General features: G+C 42.7%; 3 protein-coding genes across 5 annotated transcripts in view; 1 reads left to right on the top strand and 2 right to left on the bottom strand.

Annotated features, from left to right (window-relative positions):
• The window catches only part of MRE11 (MRE11 double strand break repair nuclease), a 277,276-nt gene that overhangs the window by 43,032 nt on the left and 215,655 nt on the right, over nt 1–18,589 (bottom strand). The window lies entirely within an intron of this gene.
• On the bottom strand, nt 781–4,116 carry TAF1D (TATA-box binding protein associated factor, RNA polymerase I subunit D). The gene is made up of 5 exons (XM_009479854.2): nt 3,868–4,116; nt 3,322–3,775; nt 2,875–3,050; nt 1,211–1,265; nt 781–897 (listed from the first exon to the last, which is right to left on the bottom strand). The coding sequence occupies exons 1-5, from the start codon at nt 4,107–4,109 to the stop codon at nt 808–810; spliced, it is 1,017 nt and encodes a 338-aa protein (XP_009478129.2). The 5' UTR covers nt 4,110–4,116; the 3' UTR covers nt 781–807.
• Nucleotides 9,147–18,405, top strand: C1H11orf54 (chromosome 1 C11orf54 homolog). 3 transcript variants are annotated; one of them, XM_009484929.2, is made up of 8 exons: nt 9,147–9,267; nt 11,354–11,452; nt 12,400–12,473; nt 13,265–13,366; nt 14,354–14,530; nt 15,275–15,424; nt 16,008–16,124; nt 18,232–18,405. In XM_009484929.2, exons 1-8 carry the CDS (start codon nt 9,210–9,212, stop codon nt 18,403–18,405), a joined length of 951 nt encoding a protein of 316 aa, XP_009483204.2. In that variant the 5' UTR covers nt 9,147–9,209. The 3 variants fall into 3 exon arrangements, with proteins under 3 accessions (XP_009483204.2, XP_009483219.2, XP_009483211.2); XM_009484944.2 differs by lacking the exon at nt 14,354–14,530; XM_009484936.2 differs by lacking the exon at nt 15,275–15,424.

The raw sequence follows: 18,589 nt of genomic DNA, 5'->3' as shown, positions 1-18,589 counted from the left end.
AGACTCAGGAGCAGAGAACTAGTTTTCTGAAAAGTTATTCTGCATGGAATAGACAACCTCAATCACACAAACTGATTTTATTGTCGTTTGAACGCATTAACCATATTTTGCAATAGACTTTTGTCCAAGTTCACTAACCACTTCTGCACTTTTGCTGTCGGCACAAAGATTTGCATTAAACTTCAATTCTGTCTTCAACCCTTACTCAGCTCTCAAAGTATTTCAAAGCATAACCTGCATTTCCATAAGATACAGAAGAATAATCCCTCAAGTACCACTCAAAAGTCAGCTACGGAAGAGAAAGGCTCCAAATTACCCTTTGTAACATGAGCATGTATATGTAAGCATGCAAATGCATACACTTTTCTATACTGTGCTGCTATGTTACAATATCTGGAATTGTTTTCCTATTTTTAGTTACATAAATTCCATGATCCGTTGGTTAAAAGAAGTCAAGTTGCAGAAGCCAGCATTTCAGCAAGATTATCAGCCACTGAATCAAGGATATTATACACTTGATACAGGGCAGCACAGAAGATACGTAAAAGCTTACCAAAAAGTCAGATTATACTTGTTTTGCAATCATCTCGGACACAAGCCCAATATACTCACCTTAAACCAAATCTGACTAGGTTGCTTGGCTGATAGCTCAACACTGACTTCAGACCAGTGTTTTAAACCAAGGAGGCCATGAAAAAGGTATGTGAAGAGTGATCACTGCCACCTCATTTGTTAGTTTTCTGTTCACAGAGGTGAACCTTGCAGAAGCCAAGTTCTCAGCAGCGTAGTCATCTTCCTCGACTTCTATCACTTTACAGTTGATTTTGCACATTTCGTTTCTGGCTTTGATTTTTTCTTACTGGGAATTTTGCTGCTTATAATGAAAGAGCTATTCTCCTAAGAAAATAAAAGACAGAAGTATTCACAAATCTAGTTTTGAGGTATTTTAAAGGTAAGATTCTGGTAGTAACTTTGCAAACTTTTAAGAACTCTTCAGAGAACTCCAGAATTCCTACACATTCCAGCATTATTTCAAGGAGGAGAGCATGGACTCTCAGAACAACTTCCCTCTGTATTACAGATCAGGATTCACAGTTAACTCTGGATCTAAGCTCAAGAATTAAGTACTCAAAACATTATGTACTATTTCTTTAACCTCAGAAGAGAGAGAAGGTTAGAGAGTTTCTGCAGTTAAGGAATATTTACTCACCACTACTCTGGCATCAAGGTCCTCATGATTATCAGAATTCAAGCAGTTATCATCACTGAAATGTAAAAATTCAAATCAAGCTCTGTACTTTTATAGTAGCCTAAAATGCGTGAACTATTTTCCTACCACAATCCCTGGTTTCTCTTAATGTGTATGGAAGTGCTATAGCTTGTAGGTGTAAGATAACACTGCTTCCACATAAGGTTGTTCTCAAATAGTAAGTTTCTGACAGCAGAATTACATCCTCACTAGCAACACCAGCAGGACAGAAGCAGCACATAGCAGCAGAACAAAGATGTAGTAGTAGACATCAATAGTAGTATTGATGTTTAGGAGTACACTGGCAACCAGGCTAGAAAGTCAGCGAGTCAGAAAACAAGCTGAATACAACCAAGAGAATAAGATATGCCACAGCTAACAAGGAGTGCACACCTATCTTCCTGATACTGTAACTGAGAAATACTATCTCCATACTGCCATGAAACAAGTATGAAATTCAGTTGCACTACTGTCCACAGGTTTTTCTCTTGAGATAGAGAGAACCCCCCAAGAAAGAGACGAAGCCATTTTAGTACAATGGTTTCAACAAGTGGCACCAGGAGTACTGGCTCCAAAACCTAGAAAGTCTTCTAGTACTCATCTTATATAAAGAATTGAGCGTCTCGATGAGCTGGCTTGCATTTATTCTACACAACTTCGTTTCTTCTGCTCTTTTTTAAGAGAGCAAAGTAATTGTTCTTACTCATTTTAAAAGGCTCACCCTAATACTTCAACTCACATAAATTAGCAGTTTAAGTGATTACTAAAGCAAACAGTAGCCAAAAGACAGCTTTGTACCTTTACACTGCCTTTTAGGCTTTCTAGTTTTAAGCTGCTGAATGTATTTACAACATTAAGTATTCTTGCTGATTTACTGATCTCTTTATTGCAAGTGAACTGTTTGACCATAAAGAAAGACCTAAAATGATACTTCAATGCTTAGTAAAGTAAAAAGGAAATTAAAAAATATCCTTTAGTCTCTGCCATAAAACACTCCCCTTCTTTATTTGGGATAAGTATAGAGGAACTAATTTCAGGCAATACCTTTTTTTTTAAAAACATTTCTATCATGTCATTTTAATGAGACAGTACAAATCACCACCTGAAACAATGATCAGTCTTTAGATTAAAATTATCTCATTCTGTGAGAAGGTCCAAGTCACACTTACAAGCACAGAATCCCAAGTGGCTGAGTGTTTTGTTCCCAAAATAAACAATGCTTTCATAAGCAGATATTCACATTTAGATTAGGCAATGTTGATACAGGCAAAAAGGACAGCATAGGAACTGAACTTCATACACCTACAACTCCGTCGCAAAAATTGCAAGCTACTACAAGCAACTGTACTACCTCCTGAATTCCTCAGCTGTAACAGAAGCAGATTGTACTGGTCTGGCTGGGATGGAGGCAGCTTTCTTTACAGCAGCCTGCATGGTGCTGTTTGGATTTGCAGGTAAAGCAGTGCTGATGCCCTCTCCACACCAGCAAACAGACTGGGGGTAACCAAGAGCTGGGGGACTGGGGTGGGGTGTCATGCATCTACCTGTATACACACAAACTTGTATTTTAGTTAAGAACAAAAAAGGAAGTTTTATACCACCTAAAAACATAAAGACAAACTTACTTCGTCTCCTGGATAGGGGAAATGGGGCCTTCATCATCTAAATATTTGTGTTTCCGTACTGCCAGACATTCTCTTTCTAAGTCTTCACTAGCTTGAAGGGCTTTTAAAGCCTTTTTGAGATGTTCTTCATATTTAAGTACTTCAACGTACTGGAAATATCCCTTTGCAGCTGCTTGCTGAAGAAAAATGCATCAGGTGAGATCTTAAAAATATCACTATAAAGCAAATAAAGCATTTCTATTATCAACTGAATGGTAATATTGACACATGTATTTTATCTGTGTTTGTCTTAAAGGCATTAAACAGACAACAAGTGTCCTGTTTAACAAAAAAAGATTTGTTACATTGTAGCACATCAAGTAGAAGCCCAAGATACCTAATTTAAACTCACTCTTTTTAGACTAAACACGAAAATAAGACATTCATCCCACAAAACAGAGGACTCACCTCATAGCCAAGAACCATCTTTAAAGGAATGTGTTTCTTCCCATAGTGTTTTTCAACAAAAGGGAATTGAAAACCTCTATCTAGGAGCCTTCTCTTTTGTTCTTGTGGTGATGCTGTCAGTGGCGGCCTCCCCGTAGGCATCTGTGTGCTCTCATACTTTTTCTTCTTCTTCCCTGAGCCACCCTTGTATCTTCGGTGTGCAGCAGCCTTAAACTTCTTTCCCCTGAAGTGATAGGCAAAAATGGCTTTCAAATTGAGTTTTGACTTCTGCTTTTTGGAAGTTTCCGATGATTTCACTGGACTTTGAGGAGACAGAGAAGAATCTGAACTTTCACTGTCAGGCACTCCCACAGTAGATTCTGCTTGTTGCCTTGAAGGTTGAGCTCTCTCTTGGTTTGAAGTTGCAATGGAGCGCTGAGGATGGTATTCGCTGCCACTAGCAGCAGAGAGGCTGCTAAAGAAGAAACCATATTTACTTTCACAAGAATGTATACTTCTACAATGTATCACACACATTCTCTACATGAACTAGAAATAAAAACTCACATTTCCGAATCACTGCTGTCCAGGATAACTTCAGCTGAAGCAGCTGATGATTTACATATACCGTTAAGCTGATCTGAAGACTCCTCAGGAGCAGCATTCTTCTGCCTTGAACATGAACGCTCCATTTGTGTATTTGTTTCACATGCATGTACCTTATATTGTTCTTTCTGCTGACTGCATATTAGCTCTTGGGCATCAGGGTAATCAGAGCCAGAAGCCTGGGATTCATCTGTATCAGTCATGTTTCAGTTTGCCCTAAAAATCAATGAGAAGTCAAGGAATTAAAGAAGCCTTTAATTACCCCAACAGGGTAAAGCTACAAGAACAATCTATGAGCAAACTTCAGCATAGGTACTAACCTTCAGAGTAACAGTTAAGTTGCAGCCACTTATCTCAAGATATTCATAGCATAATTTAAGTTAGAAGGGATTTTTACAGCTCTTCTGGTCCAACTCCTGCTCAAAGCAAGGCTAACCTGAGTGGCATGAGATTATTCAGAAACTTGTAGAGATGAGTTCTGAATGTTTTAACCCTCTCCCAACTAGGAATAAGTTTTCCCTTAAATAAGTACACATACATGTAGCCAACAGCTTCTTGTACTTGTAAGGATACTGCAGTTTTAATTCATAGACAAATACTCACTGATCTAAGACAGTGTCACCACCAGAAGCAATGCCACCTTCCCTCTGTTCTTTTGCTAGCTACATGATACCTAAAGCCTCCTGCTCTAACAATCTATCCGCCCTTTGTTCACTGGTTATCAATCAACATGGAGACTAGCTCCATAAACAAAACATTAACTTTCAGTTGAATCTGCAAGACAACCCAATCTACCCTTCAGCTGCCCTAGTCTATATAAAAGGGACTGAAACACACAGCAGAGGAGCCCATCCTTCCTAGGTAATAGCCTCAAGTTACTTTACCTGCTTGTTAGTCATTTACTAGCCCTGTAGATCTCTATCTTTGTAATTTTACTGTGCTTTTTACAGTTTCACAAACCCATCATCATACCCATTAATATTTCAAATGTAGTTACACACAATTTAGCATCTGAAGACACTACAGCAAAACTCATCTAATGTCCTTAGATAATCTGCTGCTGTCTGGACAACAGTTTCATGCTTCAGAGTACAGGTTACTGCACAGATTCAGGAAGGCAACTTCCCAAAAGCATGGGAAGACAAAAGTATGCAACAGCAAATTGAGAAGTCTGAAAATACAGTAGATGCATACGGACTAGCAGTAAAGAATAAGAATAGCAGGCCAAAACAAATGGCTATAGAACATGAACAGCCATGGACTGCTCACAATAGCAAGTTCCGTTTCTTCTCTAACCCATACAGCCACAGTGATCTCCAAGTTATTCTCAGAACAGAGAGGATAAAAACACCACAAATCTGCTGCAGCCATACATCAGCGACTGATTTTTAAGCAGTCTACATTTAGATGACTTTTTGCATCGTCTAACTGTTCACGGCAGAACCTACCCCGCTACATTTTTCAAAATGAAAGTATTTCGTTCCAAAACGGCATTAAATGCAGGCTCAGAACTACACTAGATCTTAAACTCACCCAAATGCACTTAAAATAACAGCACGGGGGCCCAATCTGCCCTCCACTGTGAAGAAAGGTGATTTTTGACACCAACCGGCACCTATGCCCAGGACCCTGCAGGCACACCGCTAACACCGGTTCACCCAAGGCCTGACAAACACAACGCCCAGAAGCGGAACAGCCTCACAGCACAGCAGCACACCCGACGACGGCACCCCAGCCACACAGGCTGCGGCTGGTACTTACAGTTAGCAGCTCAGCACCGTTAACCGCCTCTACTGCAGCTCTATGCTGAACAGCGGACACGCCACACCGATCCCTTCGGGAAGAAAAACAACCAACGTGTAACTGGCTGATTATTTCACGCAAACATCTCTCCTCCCAAACGAACCATCGATTACCTCGCCAACATTTACCTCAAGCGCTAGACACACGGCTCGCCCCCCCCGGCCCGGCTGCCAGCCCCGCGCTGGGGCCGGCGGCGCGGCAGACATTTTGTACGTGGGCACCCACCAAGCTACCAGAGGCCGGGGACGCCCCACCAGCGCTGCTCACCAACGGCCGCCACGCAGCCCGCCCCCAGGACAACCCCCGCCGGGCCCGGCCGCCGGCCTGCCCCGGGCCCTTCCCGGCGGAGGCGCTCGGCGAGCGGGCGCGACTCGACACTGCCACCGCTCTTCCCCCCTCACCCGGCTCCCTCGCTGCCGGCGCTCCCGCCGCCCCAGCGCCGCGGATGGCGGCGGATGCTGAGCGCGCCCTCACCCAGCTCCCCCCCTCTCCATGCATGGCCGCCGCAAAGGGCGCGAAATGGCCGCCCGAGGGCTTAAATAGCGCCGGGCGCTCGCGAGAGGCGCGCGGGCTGACGGGAGGCAGGGAAAGGGCCGGCGCCGCCATGCTGGGGGTGTCCGTGGGGGCGTCCGTCCGTCCCTCCTCCTCCCCGTCCCTCCCCGGGAGCGGCCCGCGGCGGGGGCGGGCAGTGCCGCCGCGCAGCCCGGACGGCGGGGCAGGTACGTGCGGTCAGGCGCTAGCGGCGGCCCGGTGCGGGCCACAGCGATCGTCCGCCAGCGCTTTTGCAGGCTCGGGCAGTGCGGGGCAGCTCCCGGCTGCGTCCCCCTTCGGCCGCCCCCCGCCTCGCCCCGGGGGTCCGGGCTCCCCCTCAGGGCGCGCTTCCCGCTCGGTGCGAGGCTCCGGGGAGCCGCGCTCGGCCTGCTGTTACTGCTGTCCCGCCTCCCCTCTGCCGCCCATCTCCCCCGAGCTGAACGAGCCCTTCTTTCCTCTCGCAGCCATGCCAAGGCCAGCGTCAGCTTTAGTGTTTCTTCGCTCCAGCGCTCTTTGCTGCCTTTGCCTGGATGCTCCCTAAGGACCCCAGTCTCGCCCGGCCCCCCTGTTCTTGCCCTGCCATGAGCCATCCCTCCCCCAAATCCCAGCCGCTCAAGCAGACGCCTCTGCTGTCCTGCAGCCTTTCTCTGCCACGTACGGGATCTCCTTACGTCGCCCCAGTTGAGGAATACAACCTCTGCGGATGCATCTGTATATGTTTTGCCCTTGGTGTCATCGCTAAATTTCTCTTCTCTCACTGACTGCCAACTCCAATTTTTTCCTGGTATTTCTTCCCCCCTCCCCCCCCCCGCCCCTTGACTCATCTCCAGTCTGCCTGTAACTACTCCTTTCTGGCTTCTACCCTCCAAACTAGTTTTAATTCAGCTTTTGATACTACACAGCCCCCCGACCCCATTCATATCACGGTTCCCATTTCATCTGCATTCTCCTAGCCCTTGACTACTCTGATGTGCTCTTCCTGCTTCAAAAAGATAGACTTTTAAAGTCTTTTTGGATGCGTGTTCTCTCCACTTTTGTTGCACCATCCCAGATCCAGTAACCTTATCATCCCTTTAGCATTTGTGCTCTTTCTTTGAAAGTGTTCTGTAGTAAATCAATGCCACTCCGCCCCTCCATGATGGGTCTTAATTGCCTGTTGCTGTCTCCTTTCAGGTTCTCCCTCTCCCACACCACGCGAACTCCCCCGTGAATGCTCTCCTCGGGGTGTTGACTCACGGATTTACTTCTCTTTTGTCCTTCCCGGTAAGGACTACTGTCTAGCAATCAGGTGGGTTTATTATGGTACATCGAGCTTTTCTCACAGTCTTTCCTGCCTTTCTTGATTGTGGGGAGCTGACTGCTGTCCTTTAAAGAGCAGGTGATGGTCTAGGTGTTATACCTGAGCCTATGTATTTGAACCGTGGCCAAGTCTTGCCTCTGCCTTTTGCACGACAGCAGTTCTAGCCTGTCTTCTCAGTCTGTTTCAGGACATTTTCAACCGGTGTCTTGAGTGCTGGCACAGCCTCCTTTTGGACATGGCAAAAAGTTCTTGAGGGGATCAGGATCATCTAAAACAATGCTGCCAAAGCCATCTTCTCCCTTTCTTTCTCAGACTAGTTACTCCTTTGTGTTTGGTGCACACTTAAGGTCTTGGGGTATGATTCACTCCATCTGACAGTAGGCTTCTACCAGAGGCACAACATCCAGCCTGTTACTTTCTCCTCCACAGCCAGAGGAGGGAGGGAGTCACCTGGGGAGATGGGCAAGACCAACTAAGATGAGAATTACTATACCCAGGTAGCTGTCTTTCTCCCTTTCTCTACTGCTTGCTACAGCAGTAATTTGGGGTGGCTGAACTTTGAGCTCAAAGACTTTAGTTAGGCAACTGCTATGATCTCCCAACTCTTTTTATTTCTTTTTTCCGCTGGATTTTTTTTCTTTATGCAGACTCAAGAGGGTAATGGTATAAGGACAGTTATGATTTTTGACAATCATAAAAGCTAGTATTTTTTTTAAATAGAAGCTAAAAGTATACATAAACAGCTAGCTCACATCATAGTCCTTCCTAACAAAAGCACTGTCAGGGCTGGGATTGTAATTAGGTTTTTTGCTTTTTCCTCCAAGGCCTGGGATCTAGATAAGTGGGACCCATTTTCTTTTTCTGTTGTGTGCAGCAAGCATGTGCCTAAGGAGTTAATGATTGCTGCAGCTGATTTATAGGTAGCATATAATCAGCTGTTCCTGCCCTGAGCTAGTGGTTTGCCCTAGTAGCTGACTTTGCTGTTGCAAGGCTGACTGAAATATAGTTCATTTGTAAAGAGGTTCTTAAACTTATGTTCAAACAAAACTTTTTGTAAACTTTTTGTTACTGCAGAACTTGCTGCTGCTGTTTTCTATTTTGCTGCTAGTCTGTTCCCCTCTGGAAGGGGAAACATGCCCAGAATCAATTGGAGACCATGTCACAGCTGAGGTTGAAAGTCCACCATAGCCAATGCTGGAAAAGTAAACATTAAGGTAGGGAAGATCTGAAGAGGCAGCTAATGTGCTCAGAAAAGCCCAGTTTTCTTTCAAAACCAAATTGTGACTCCAGGCTTAAAAAGGACAGATGAATCTCCTGACCTGTCCGTTGAACTGGATTCAGCATAGGATTTGTTTTGCCTACAGCCAGTTGTACGCTTGAGGACTAGCATATGTAATGCTCGGAGCCAGCTATAGAGCTGACAGACACATCTTCTTCCAAAGCACATAAGAAAATTAACATTAATATTGAAGCTGTTAGTCTTTCCTTTGATGGCAGAACTACAATTCTACTGTTGTCTATGTATTCTTGAGTGAAATTGAAAAATAAGTAACATATTGGAAACAGCCTGTTTTAATCATTAAACTATTATCCTTGTTGACAGATTAGTTGCTCCTACAGCGTGGTATATTGTAATTTCTTACCTGAAGAAATTAGCACTAACTAGGAAATGGCCAAAGTCGAAAGGTTTGCTTTTCACGTTCCAAGTTTGGAGGAGCTTGCTGGGGGTAAGTCATGCAGCGTGTAACTTTTTACAAACTTACAATGTACTCCTCAAACTTATCTTAAAGCTCTTATCAAAAGCTTTCTATAGCTGGTACATGCAAAATGTTCCTGCTCTTAGCACACTGAGATATAAAGAAAAGCACTATTTTTCTATATGCTATTATTTCCTTAAAGCAAACAATGACTCCCCCCCTGAACCCCAATGACATTTAAGCACACAAACAGGCTCTCAAACCCTTTAAAACTGGCTGCTGCATTTGCAGATTTGTGCATGAGTTGTGAAAGTTTGACAATTACAGACTGAACTCATTTACACATATGGGCTCATCTGTCCTCCTCTACCCTCCAGTATTTATTTCTTTTTCAGGACTACTCAAAACACAGCTGACAAGGTGCAGTACAGCATGACAGGTCCTCTTGCTTGAATCTAGTTGGCCCCTCTTCTGGTGATTGCCTTAGAACCAGGCTGCAGGAAACATTTTATTTAGTTTGTTTCTTTCCAAAGCCTTCACAAAATGTGCTCAGAATAACAGAGTGGTTGAGGTTGGAAGGAACCTCTGGAGGTGATTTGGTCCAACCCACTGGCTCATGAGCTTCTTTCCTTGCCCTAGTAGAAAGGCATTATTCCTTCTGGCGGTCTGTTTCCCGCAGCAGATGTACTAAAGGGTTTTTTTCTTTCAGAGAGGTCCTCAAGTTCAGTCTGCCACTCTCCCAAATCTGTGTCAATTTGACATTTCTACGCTTTGAGAAAGCGTGGTCCCAACAGTACCCTGGGTAGTTCTCAGGGTTCTTCTTACCCACTAGCTGTCAGGCTGGGGCAATAGGCCAGGGCTGCTATAGACCTGTGGGATCTACAGAGAAGAGCATGAACTTGCAGTAGAACAGCTTAAAACAGTAGCAGAAAAAATGAGTGACAAAGCAGAATTTTCCTTCCCCCCGCCCCATCTGTCCTGAGGACCACCTGTAAGCTGTAAATTTTGTTGCTATTCAGCTCTTGAGTATAATTTGGAGTGCCCTTTTATTGTCCTTTTCCATTTATGAGAACATACTGAGATGTATTTAGAAACCTGCCAGGTACCTTCTACTGACCCTTGTGGTCAACAGCTTGGTAAATCTGCTCCCGAGAAGTAAGGTACAGCTGAAATCATGATTGGAGGAAACAAAGGCACAGGAAAGTCTTCTGAGTAAATAAGGAACTGCCTGATTTGAAATCACAGACTGGATGTTCTGTTCCTTAGTTTGAGACATCTGTCAAAGCAGACCTCCAGGCGTGAAAGAACTTTTGACATGGTATTTGAAGCAGTGTATGTGAAGGCAATCCCACACTCAGTTAAGGTTTGGAAGTTGTTTCCAAACACTGCACTTGTCTACATCAGAACTCCCTGTTGTTTGAGTGACTTTGCAGGTTCTGAGCCTAAAAACGTTGATATGAAGCAAATCCAAAAGTTTAGATTTGGTGCTGTTCATTATCATCAGCATGATTCATTATCTGTCTTGTACTGACAGTGGCACTTGCCAGAAAATCTCGACATGAACAGGCAATATCCTGTGACAGCAGAACTTTCCAGAGAGCAGAAACAGTTTGAGATTATAATCAAGCTATTGCAAACAGCCTAGTTAATATATTTAAAGAACTGATTGTCACTTCGGCTAAAACTTAACTTCCTCCTTTGCTCTCGCATGATATTTGACCATGATCATAATTGTCTGCTCTTGTGAAGCAAAACCTCTGCTGAATGTGGTTTAAGTTTACCCATGTTATTTCATACTGTGCTGCTCCTAGTGCTACTAGAAGCAGTCAGTTAGTGTATTTCAATTAAAAGGTTTTTAAAATTCTTAAAATTAATTAATGTGGTAGCTAACAATTATCTGAACAAGCTTTTGCTCTTCTCTGAAGCTCTGAGTCAGGAAACAAGTGCCTACAGACAGTAACATTTAAATCAATGGAGTTACTTAGGGTAAGCATAAGTCCTTTAATGTATCTTGCTGAAATAAAGCCTAAACAGATACATTTACTGTTGTTAGTAACTTGTCAAACTCTTGGTAATTTTTCATTGTCAATAACTTTGCCATTATTCTTTATTATAGTTTTGCAGAAAGGGCTTAAAGAAAACTTTGCTGATGCTCAAGTCTCTGTTGTAGACTGTCCTGATCTGACTCAGGAACCCTTCAACTTTCCTGCTAAAGGTAACCTAGCATTCCTGTCTTCCACTAAGACTTCTCCAGTTCTTTCTACCTGATCCTACTCGGTTTTGATCTTCTAAAGATGTTGGGAGAGCTTAAATTGTTTTTCAGGTAAAGAATGTGCATGAGAGGAAAGCTACATTTTATTCCTGGATTTGCTTCCTAGCTGATGTATGAACAAGGACAAGTCATTACCAAGTACTTGTCATAATTTTTTTTCTTAACGTATGATTGCAATACTCACTTACTTCATAAGCTTTATTTAGTGTACTGAAAAGGTTTTGAAATTAAGTTGTTATCTTCCAGATGGAGAAATTTTTTAGATCCATGCCAATCACGATCTGAACCTAAGGAATTGCACTTCCATTCATTTTTAAATTCCTGCCATTCATGTATGTCAGTGAAGTGAAACTGTCTTATTCTGAGTGAGATTCATCTTCTTTGACATTAGCTGTCTGGAAGACAGACATGTCATCTGTGCTACTCATCTGAGTTCCCTCTGTCATCAATGTAGTAAAAGAAACACCTCCAGAAGGTGTTCTTAAAATACATGTTCAAATAAGTGAGATGAATTGTCCTGAGACTTGGGCATCCAGCCTTGCTGAAATTTTGCAGGTGGAGTCCCAGTGGGGACATCCACTGTGTGGTGAAGGCATCTTATTGGAGAACTGGCAAATGGCAGTTGTTGCCCGCTGTAATATTTTTTTTGTGCTTAGAAAATGTTAATTTTACAACAGGTTGCCAAGCCTTAAATCCTACTGTGAATCATTTTAGGGCTTACTGTCCTTGGACTTCCTAATAGTGCAATACTTTATCTAAGCATGCTAGGGAGTGTTCTCAAAGGGTTTTAGAAGTTTGAGGAACCAGTTCTTTGGTGGGTTAGACTGCATGCTCATTTAACATTCTTAGGAAAAAGTATTCTACCAAGCTAACTGGCTGTATTTTTCCAGGAATCTGTGGAAAGCCTAGAATAGCAGATGTGGGAGGCGTTCCTTACCTCATACCTGTTGTGCACAAAGAAAAAGTGAGTTTTTTCCTGTAGCTGTGGGGTTTAATATATTTGTCAAAAGGAAAGCAATATCTTGTTGAAATATAAACAAAACTAAGGACTAACAGATACGGTAATAGTCCACTTGTGAAAGAGACTGACTTTTCAGTGTTTTATGAGATTGATTCTGATGTGTGTTAAAGAGAGACTATGTCAGGAAATCTTACACATCATAGCAAAAATAGCACATCGTGGTTGATGGTTCATCTTCTCCTGCCCTCAAATACAAGATAGTGTTGGCAACATGCCATCTGTGACAGGAGCCATGGAAGGAACTACTATGCAAGGGGCTTGTCTGCACATTTATATATGGCTTGCTGCATGCCTGTGATTTCAAGTCACAGCCATGCTTCCTTGTAAAAACTGGCTGTATTTGCATTTTCAAGCCAACACTGGATTCACGTTACTGTCCTTTTCCAAAAATATCATGCCTCCTTTCTGACACCTCACCCCATCTGTCTCTATATGATCTTCCCTTCCATTTTTTATTTTACACAAATATTAATTTCAATAAGAAAAATAATTCTGGTTTTGGGTAAAATGGCTGGGAACATACAGGCAGACTCTACCTTTCAGAAAACAAATGGACACGTACCCAGTTTGTTACTACCAAATGTTGTGTTGTTCAGAAACTGTGTTCAACCTAATTATCCAAAATACTAGTAAGGGCATTGTGAATTAAATGCGTCCAGAGGTTACAGAGAACAGAATGACAATTCCGCATCAGAGCACCACACCAAAATCGAAGGATTGTTTCTCTTTTGCAGGTTTATGATCTAAATACAGTTGCAAAAGACATAGAGCTGCCTGGAGCTTTCATTCTTGGAGCCGGAGCTGCTTCATCTAGGATTCTTGGAGTGAATGCTGAGGTCAGTAAATAAGTGTGATGGTTCTCAATGAATTCATGGAAATACCATAAGAGTAGAGCAGTATCATGCTGGGTATTTCCCGTTTACAACAAAATATTTAATAAACACCATTCGTGCCAAAAGCACATAAAACACATTAGAAGGAATTCAGATGAGGGCCATCCAATGAGGTGCATACTATTGATATATTAGATATTAATTTTTAACTTGTAATTCTCCAAGAAGCATGTGATTACTTTGAAGCATGCAAGAAATGTAGGTTTTTTTTTTAAATTGATTGACAAAGACCTGACCAGAGATTTTAATGACAAGATATAGAAATGCTTGTCAAAGTTACTGGGAAATGCCGTTGAAATACTCTGTCTTTTGCCCTCTTGGATAGCTTGGTTTTACCATTGTAATTTTAAAGATGCCACATACAAAATGATTACCTGCAGGAGAGGTGGGAGACAAAAACTACTGCCTGTGGAGGCTTTGGTTAGTCAGAGTCTTGTCAAGCATAAACCTCTGGTCTTGCCATCTCCTTTTGATACATTTATTGGCAGATGAGAAAGTCCATCTCAGCATTAAATTTGGACCACTATAATAGTCATTGTTACTGTACACTGAGAATGTATTACAATATTACATAGAATGCTAGTACTTGCATGCAGGCCTCAGATCTTAACGGTTAGACTTTTTTTCTTCTTTTTTTTTTCTTTTTTTTTTTTTAAAACACTAACATTCATCTTCACGTAACCTTACATTTAACTGTCCAGAAAAAGTAAAACTATTTTCTGGAGTTTCCACTTACATTACAATATTAGTGCATTTTTCTTACCAGTACAGACCTCATCGTGAGAGACAGAGCTGTGGGACGAAGGGGATTGTTTCTTGGGATCATGGTCCAAAGCTTAAATTGCATTTATGTGAGTTCTGTTGATTTGACTGACTCTTACATGTTCTAATTGACTTACCTGAATTATTCTTACATATTCTTTTTCTCAGCTTATTCCCGTTGTTCAAACTAAGAGTGAAAAAAAGCCTGCTGTAAATGGGAGCTACATCGCTCAGATAAATCCTGCAGATAAAGGGTGCCTGCTTGAGAAATACAGCAGTAAATATACTGACTGTGAGTTTGGGCTGTTGGCCAACCTTTATGCCAGTGAGGGCCAACCTGGTAAGGTACGTACTTTATCAAAGGTGACTGCTTGTAGAGCTTTGTGGCTGAGGGGAAACTCGTGTTTCAACATGCTCCTATCCGTTTTCTGTGATAATAGTAAAGTAGTAATTCCATGAAAGAAATATCCAAACATAAGGAACTGATGCTGGTGAACAAGGGGAAGAATTGGTGGAGACAGAGAAGCACTGGAATTTTTGAGGGATAAGTATTAGTTTACTAAAGCTTTTGCATCATAAATCATTGATCCAAAGCTAGTCCAAACTAGCACTGATTTAAGGTAATGGTTGTACAATGTACTTGTGTAAATCAGGTCTGGGCACTTGTCTAGTTTTTTGTAGAAGTGCTTCTCCCAACACAGCTAGCACAAAGAGGTGTTGACAGAGCAGTCAGAAACCTGACTACTGCACGGAAACTGAGCAGTCTTCTCTGTTTCCAGGAGTTTCTTTATAAGAGTGGAAGCCAGTTGGTGGACAGAAAGGGGTTGCTTATATCATTGTCTCATGTATGAGTAAATGACTTGCTGCCCAGCACCCTTCACAGCCAAAGCTAGTGTTGAATGGAAAGTCAGGAAAGAGAGTTGGTCAGGTACCAGAAGGATGCGAGTGGAGCAGCACTTGCAGGAAAACTCAAATTTTCAAAAAGTAGTCTTGGGTTATAAGCTTGGGAGAATTTCAGAGCTGCTTCCAGAGACTTTTGCAGACTGTTGCAGTGGGAGACAGCAGTGACAAATTAACTTTATTCTCCAGGTCATTGAAGTGAAAGCCAATGGAAGAACTGGGGAACTTAACTTTGTGTCTTGTCTGAGACAAACTTTAGAGAAACACTATGGAGAAAAGCCAGTTGGGATGGGTGGTACGTTTATCATTCAGAAGGGGAAAGCAAAGATTCACATTATGGTAAGTTGTTCTCAATTCATACAACTTTCTTCTGAAAACAGAAGTATAAATCAGGGTGTAACATCTTAGCGCCTTGACTTTGTTTTGTATTTTTAAATGTATGCATAAACTGTTAGGATAAGTAGTGTATTAAAGTAAGGAGCTGACATTACAAAACTGACATTTTAAAACTAGAGATGCCGTATTACTTGGCCTTAATACTGTCATCTTTTCTTTTGAAATCCGTGGGCAGCTAAAGAACTGTAGAACTATTGTAAAATGAATTGAAATGAAATACATGAACTGAGATGGTACTTACAAGAAGCAACAGACTTTTTTAAAATAACTGAGCTTCTAAAATGTACCAGGAGGAGAATCCTCACTTCAGTAGTTCTCCCACTACCTGTGCGATGAAAGAAGCAATATTCTGGTCACTTCTCTTTCTGGCAGAAACACAGTAATGGGCACTGGTGACCTTCTTGTAGGCAAGAAGGAATGAGAACAGAATAGTGGGGAGGAGAAGAGTGAAGGAAAGTTGCTAGAGAAAAGCTATCTTGATACAAGTGTCTTCCTTTCACTTACAAAGCTTTTACTTTTGCTGTAGCCTCCAGAATTTTCTGCCTGTCCTCTGAATACCGATGAGGATGTGAATAACTGGCTCAAATTCTTTGAAATGAAGGCTCCACTGATTTGTCAGCCAGTAATAGTCTCCAGAGATCCAGTGAGTCTCTTTTTCATTTCTAAGTGTAAACTGAGACTTGTAATGAATTTTGTCTTAGATGTGAATTTCCTTTTAAGAATGGGAGTGTGTATATATTGTCTTAAACTCTTCCAGAGGTGGTATAGTGAAATAGAAGCTTCTCATTTCTGTCACTGGTTTGAATTGGCTTCTCATTTCTGTCACTGGTTTGAATTGAGGCTAGGTCAATCTGTTCTGAAACCTAATGGCTGTTCATAGTGGATTGAACTTAATGGTTCGGTTCCAGCTGCAAGCGTGCAAGTGTTTGCATCCCAAACGCAGCAGCATAGTTTGCATTCACTGCTGGCCACACCAGGAGAAATGTCAAGAGCATGGAAGCTTGTTCAGCCTTGTGTTCATGTAGTTCACTTTCATAAGAACTGTCTCTGCTAATGCTGTGTTGAAATATGTGAAGCCTGTTTCTCGTAATTGCTGCTGCAAATTAAAGTCTGCAAAACCTCATGCTAGAAAGTAATCTAGCATCTTTCACAAGCACTGACTTCAACAGCAAACAGTTCAGGATAAAAAACAATCTGGTTTCAAAAGCCATTAAGATGTTCATTGTCAGGAAGACTATTTATTTAGAACTAACCAGGAAACCATAGATGAAAATTACTATTTTATAAATAACAATGCAGTCATAAGTAATATAAAAACCATTTTTTTCCAGAGTTAAGTGAGACATGCTGTAGGCTTGGATATGTTCAAGGGTGTGACTTTATTGTGTGGCAGCCTTTGGCCTAAGGCTAAATTGTGTCCATCTTCCCAGAATCAACTGATGAATACTTTGAAAACAGCCATCAACAGCTGCTCCATTCAGAGCCAACACAACTTGTGTAGTGGATGCAGCTGGGTTGCTCCCATCTGTATCCACTGCAAGCTCAACAGCACTTGGCCAAGCCTATGGTTTTGCAAATGTTTGAGTGTTGCTGCAGAGACAGCAGTAGAAGATGGCATTCAAATGCCATAGCATTACTCATCAGTATCCTCTGGCAGCCCAGAAAACCAATCGTATTCTGGGCTGCATCAAAAGAAGCGTGGCCAGCAGGTCAAGGGAGGTGATTCTCCCCCTCGTGAGACCCCACCTGGAGTGCTGCATCCATCTCTGGGGCCCCAAGAAAGGCACCGGCCTGTTGGAGCGGGTCCAGAAGAGGGCCACAAAAATGATCAGAGGGCTGGAGCACCTCTGCTATGAAGAAAGGCTGAGAGAGTTGGGGTTGTTCAGCCTGGGGAAGAGAAGACTCCGGGGAGACCTTATTGCAGCCTTTCAGTACTTAAAGTGGGGCTATAAGAAAGATGGAGAGAGACTTTTTAGCAGGGCCTGTAGTGACAGAAGAGGCAACAGTTTTAAACTGAAAGAGAGCAAATTTAGATTGGATATAAGGAAGAAATTTTGTACGATGAGGGTGGTGAGACACTGGAACAGGTTGCCCAGAGAGGTAGTGGATGCCCCATTCCTGGAAGTGTTCAAGGCCAGGTTGGATGGGGCTTTGAGCAACCTCATCTAGTGGAAGATGCCCCTGCTATGGCAGGGGGGTTGGAATAGATGATCTTTAAAGGTCCCTTCCAACCCAAACAGTTCTATGATTCCATGATATATAAAACTGGTGGCGGTGATCTCATGGTTTAGTATGCTAGTTATTTTATTCACTATTCTTCCCATTTTCATCTAAGCTGGCTTTCAGAATTGGAGTAGAGATTGTCCCCTTATCACATGGGTCTGTGGCCTTCAGTGCAAAGGGGTTCTGATTTCCAGTAGGGCTTCCTTGGTGTGACTGCTTTATTTAATCCCCATGGAAAGAAAGGGAAGAAAAAAAAAAAAAAAGGAAATCTCTGGGAGATGGATGCCAAAAGTGGGGGGCTGTCAGGGTTTCTAAATTCTTTTCTCTTTGATGTCCTATGGTAAAGCCTTATACAACTCCTCCACTTTTGACTTACTAGTTTCACAAGCATCTTGCAAGTTTTCACAGCTTAATGGTTGGAGCGGGCTCCGAGATGCGTGGAAATACACGGTATAAAAGAGACTATCCCCAGACTTCTAACCGCAGCTCACACGAACGCGCGTTCACGGGCCTTTCTCTGGCGACAGGGCTTTGACCTGCGCGTGGAGCACACCCACTGCTTCAGCCACCACGGGGAGGGGGGGCACTACCACCAGGACACCAGCCCCGACAGCGTGCGCTACCTGGGCTACCTCCTGCCCGCCGAGCTGCTCTTCCGCATCGACAGGCCCCCGGAGACGCACCTCGTCGGGAGGGACTGAAACGGGGAGGCGCTGGTGAAGGCGGAGCCATTTCATCTTTCTAAAATACAAATGCTGATTTTTATAACGTTCTGATTATGCACGTTTATCAGAGTCAAGAATAAATACAAGAGCAGTAAACTGCTGACCTCATGATTTTGTTAAAGTGAGTGTAACTGAAATCGTTATGACTGAATTCAAACTG

The sequence above is a fragment of the Pelecanus crispus genome, chromosome 1 (genome assembly GCF_030463565.1).
Source record: "Pelecanus crispus isolate bPelCri1 chromosome 1, bPelCri1.pri, whole genome shotgun sequence".
Classification (NCBI taxonomy): Eukaryota; Metazoa; Chordata; class Aves; order Pelecaniformes; family Pelecanidae; genus Pelecanus; species Pelecanus crispus.
The sequence above is the reverse complement of the archived record's forward strand: the minus strand, read 5'-3'. Positions and strand labels throughout refer to the sequence as shown.